Genomic DNA, 5,107 nt, shown 5'->3' on the forward strand with positions numbered 1-5,107 from the left:
ACTGTTTGTTGAGCCGAGTCGGCAACACCCATAGGTGTACATTACTAAGCATATCAATTGTTAAACGTTAAACCTTTCCACAGTGGTGGCCTTTCAAAATTTCAACGTTCAACAGTTCAATGAGGTCATCAAATCGGTAAAGCAAATAGTCATATGCCATTGCCACTAGCCTCGGCTATCGGACCACTCCATCCAACAGCCAAAAAGCCAACATGTCGAAATCCACGAGGACAATCTCCTGATTTGCCAATGATGTCTATCCGCTGCAATATCCCCCTTGGCAAGGTCTGCTCATGGACATGTTTCTTATCCTTGCGGTCGCGTTTCATTAATGGCAACAAGCTTGGACACCCATCAGCTATAAAAACATGGTTTCCTCAGCTGCATCCATGTATCTTTCCCGCTCTTCTCCTTTCTTAATCCTCGGATCTACTAGAGATAGTATCGCTCCTCGCTCATCATCTGCAGGATGTGCTTAAGCTTCTAAGGTACATATATTTTAAATACTCCTCAAGAGATTCAGCAGTCACACGAATATGACCTCTTTCAATAATGACTTGGCCATCGATCCTCTTGAGGAGTGCGTTCGTCCCTCATAAGTCGTCATTCACCACTGATAATTTGGTTCTTCTAGTCGAACCAGCATAGTAGTGGCGGATGTTACCACTTGTGTACTACATGCGCCACAGCCTCAGTGTCTATGCCTTGGTAAGAGGATTCATGACTGTCGAGGACACCCTTCTTACTTGGTTGTGTTTTTATATAGATACCATCTGCTCGCCGACAGGCAACCAGGCAATTGGATTGAGCATATCTCGTCCTCCTGCTCCCATCTTTAATCATCCACAACCTCACTGTCCTCTGCGCTATGACGGCACTAGTTACTCTAGTTCATCCCACATCAACCCCTCTAATGAGCACAATAGTACTCATCCTTGCAGGTGGCACAACAAAGGAACACCTTGCACTCATGAGCTCGTATCCCAGAACATTCTCGGCCACTTTCATCAATATCATCCCATTGATGTTGACTCAGACGAATTATTCACCTGTTCCTGGATCATGCCCCACGCCGGCTGTTGTGGCAAGAAACTGAAGGTCGACAGCTTCACTCGCCATATCATCACTCACATTGGTATCAAATTTAGGTGTTCGGTTTGCAGGAAGAGGATGGCAGCTCGGAGTGACCTCGCTGCCAAGCACCGTCGACGCTGTGCAGCTTGCGCTCAAGCGACCTTTGACACTATCACAAAGTGACACGCTCTTTTCTTACAATGGCCGCGCCTCCTTTATGATGTTTTGAACGGTTCAGTACCTCACTATGTTACATTGTCATATAATTATTGGAGCTGCGCTCAATGTCAATCATACTTAATTATAGCCATCTATGTTCTTTGATCAAACACTGACTTGATGCATGCCTGGATACTCAGGTTTGTTGGATAGCGTGCGTACTACTGACGGTGAGATGATAACTATCCTGTGGGATTCTGAGGATGGGTGCGCATGACTGGGGTTAGCCACACATTCTCATTGAGTCATTGATAGATCGCCTCCATTTAAATTAACCCGTGTTCGTCGAATCCAGTGGGGCTAAATTTCACCTGGGAATTTTTTTCACCAGATTTGGAGGAGAATGTGCCAAAGATAAGTATGAACTGCCGAGATGTGCAGGGTGCTAACACTGCCAAGACATCGGACCATTCGTAATACTCGTGGCAGGCGCTATTATTTTGTCGGACATTCAAGTTGTATGGGCGTATCAGAAGCGCTCAACTCGATCTCCACTTCGCGCTTGCACACGAATGACACAAGATCAATGACCAATAGTCACGAGTGTTCATAGTGTCCATTGGTTCAAGCAGATGTGAGAATGTTGATGCTAGCTCAAGATATCAAGGTAAGTGGATGCATTGCTATTCGTCTTCATCATCTGCGAGTGGAGTTGCATTTGCATTTGTTCCTGTCTGTGGGTGCTTTCTTGTTACAGGAAAAGTTCTTTGCCACAGCCTCCTAGGGCCAACCTGCACCTCAAGTGGCAGTAAGAAAGAGTCATTAAACCTGCCAGTTTGGCGTGAGCATCACAGCATGCAACAATTTGCCTGTTCTACATGTCCGGATGGTGTTGAGTGCCTGCCAAATGATACACGCACGCCATGGGTCATTGGGTAGTTGTAGGTTACACCGCTGACGTCCAAAGTAGTGCAGAAGCTTGTCGCTTTGAGCCTGCAGAGAATAGTCACTGTATGGGATGATGCCTCGCTGAGTAAATGCCATTACCAACATGTTCAAAATAGAAATAGAAACATTCCAGAAATTTGATACCAATACAGTCCAGAATTTTTTGACGTCTTTGTGCAACATGGATGTTTGTATGAGGATGACTTTGGAGGATGAAGGAAGACACATGCGGCACTGTACGAAGCGGGAATAGAAGTAAGTCATGCAGGCTAAGCCCATCTGGAATCAAAAAATCGTACCTTCAGGACCGTGGGCAGATGGGCATCAGCAGAAGTATGAAAGGGGATGTCCTTTAGCCAGTGTTGATTATTCTCAGCTATTCAGCGCCCTGCAGCGCGCTGTAGCTTCTACATCTAACCGCTAGCAGAATTAGACGGCTAGAATTGAACTCATGTGAGAATATTTAATTGCTCGAAGACGCACCAAATCAGCAGACACTGAAATGAATGCCATACTCTACAAACATCCCAAAACGGTTGCATTAACAAGGAAGTGATGCCGCTTTCAGCGGTTCGAGAAGTTATGATGTATTCTTTGTCGTGGGCATCAATTGGTGCTACCCTCATTAACATGGCCATCTGTGCGGAGTAAGTACCCAATACAAATGATTTATCACCACTCACAATGCGACAGTCGAAGCCAAGAGCCTGACTTCTACATCTGACCACTGGCAGAATTAGATGAGAACAGTTAATTATGCACTAAATCGGCAGATACTGCAATGAACGTCAATCGAAAGGCTCGGACTCGTTCGGCAGTCGGTGAGCATCAAGGAAACACTACTCACAAGTGACATAGTAGATGAAAAAAATGCACGATGTAGTACTCAAGAATGTCGTCCCACGTCTTGCCAGCAGTCTGTGCTAAGCCAGCCTTGACAGCGGGCTTAATAACGTTCAAGCCGGTAGATGCAACACTGGTGCCCAGCCCGAACACACCCCCATCTAAATCAGACAACCGCATTGCAGTCTGCGGAAGGGTCTGGCCACCAGGGGGACCAGACAGGAACATCGACATCGCTAGGATGCTTTGTAAGAACTTTGCAGACTCAAAAATTATGGTTCATTCACCTTCATCTGCAGCAGCCTCGTACCATTCGACTACCCATCCGCAGTCTTCAACTGTGCTAATACCGCTCGAGTACCGATACCCCAGAGCCATTTGTGCACCCTGAGCAGCAAATGTATAATATAATAATGCTTGGGCTTGGTCGATGGGAACGACATCTGAGTAACCTGTTGCATGGAAGAAGGCGAGAAGAGCTTGCGAGGAAGCGTTGCCTGTCAGTGCAGCGTGGTGCAACAGCAAATCATATGCAAGTTTAAGGTCGGACGGAAAATGGGAGCTCGGAGGGAACTAGTCACATAAGTTAGCACATTAAGTTTTGGAACACGCGGAAGTGAGGCCTACGAGAGATATATACCCAAACATAAAAAGCGCATCCAGTTCCGCAGAATGTTGCAGCAGATCCACCACCTTTATTGCCTTTCCACGCATCTCCTCATCCCTTCTCCTCGCAGCACTCCCACTGGGTCCACCGAACAGATGGAAAAGAAAGAATTGTTGACGAAGTTTTAGTGCTATATGGATTGCACTTCCTAGAGGGCCTTGGCCTTGTGGATTGGGAAGGAGCACAGAGAGAAGAGAAGATGTTGTGGTAGTTGGTCTGGAAAATATGTTGTGTGTATGAGATGGCAGATGTGCGGTGAGGTTAGAAAGTGTGAATAGAGCAGACTTGTACGCCCTTGTCGCTGCGTGATATGTTAGATCCCTGCAGCGCTGAAGGAGACCCTGCTCACCCTCTGCATCCTGGTCGAAATCTGGTTCCAAATATACAGTTGCCTATACAAGAATGAGTACTGTCCAAACACGGGGATATCTTGAATCTGCCTGCATACTACGTCATTTGGGACTTGGGCATTTTGTTGCACACTGAACTCCAGCTCTGACTGGGTGCTCTCTATATTATCCTAAAGAACATGTTAGTATTCATGACCATGCAACCATCATAACACTGACGGTTTGAGGCTGGGCTGAGGCAGAGAATGCAGCGAGCGCCACCAAGCCAAAGGCTAACCACGTTGCCTGCCTTGAACTTGCATTTTTTCGAGCGCTCATGGCTTCATGAATGGCTGTAGCTTATAGGAATCCTGAAAGCCATATTAGTAATTTTGTCACTTGGTCGAACGAGCTACAAGGAATTACCGCATTCTCCCAGTGGAACCTGGAAATGCCATGTTTGCAAGCAATTACTGCACATACCTTTATCTGATAAGATAATGTTGTGGAGACACAGACTCTATGCCAAACTTGCCCAGCAGACTCATTCCATTTCCACCCATCTTCTTTGGAGATCGCGATGCCAGCCAAGTACATATACACACCGAGTCTGAACAGAAATTTGGCAAGCAAACGATAACCATGAGTACTGAATAAAATGCAACACTGCACTCATCACAGAAGTCTCATGCTGCATGAATGTACGCTACGTGACTTTGGCTATTCAGCGGCTCAAGTAACGTTGAAATTGGGTCCATGACTTAAGACTAATGATTATGCTGTGCAACATTAATCACGGCCTGTTCTGCATGCCCAAGTCGCGTGTAATACAAGTTAGTTCAAGTAATGATACACAGCAGAGCTCCAGCTTCGTTCGATCTCCCACTGCCTCCCTTAGAGACCGCGACGCCAGTATCAAGTATGCAAACCTGAAGTTCAAACAGAGATTTGGCCGCAGCAGGCGCTGCGACATGACCAGTCTGACTACGCGTCAATTTGAGATGCGAGCATGCTTGGTAGTATATGTCAGGCTGGTCATGAGCCTAATCGCAACCATGAACAGTCAACGTGTCGCTGGCGGCCCTGA

The 5,107-nt window shown here is 46.5% G+C and overlaps 1 protein-coding gene across 1 annotated transcript; it reads right to left on the minus strand.

Annotated features, from left to right (window-relative positions):
- Positions 1-3,024: 3,024 nt before the first annotated feature.
- On the minus strand, positions 3,025-4,359 carry F5147DRAFT_798359 (uncharacterized protein; the record flags this gene model as incomplete). Its single annotated transcript, XM_041443222.1, has 6 exons — positions 3,025-3,260; positions 3,312-3,597; positions 3,652-3,992; positions 4,041-4,083; positions 4,140-4,211; positions 4,261-4,359. 6 exons carry the CDS (start codon positions 4,357-4,359, stop codon positions 3,025-3,027), a joined length of 1,077 nt encoding a protein of 358 aa, XP_041293368.1.
- Between the last annotated feature and the right edge of the window lie 748 nt (positions 4,360-5,107).

This window comes from Suillus discolor (assembly GCF_016758755.1).
Source record: "Suillus discolor strain FC423 chromosome Unknown F5147scaffold_24, whole genome shotgun sequence".
Classification (NCBI taxonomy): Eukaryota; Fungi; Basidiomycota; class Agaricomycetes; order Boletales; family Suillaceae; genus Suillus; species Suillus discolor.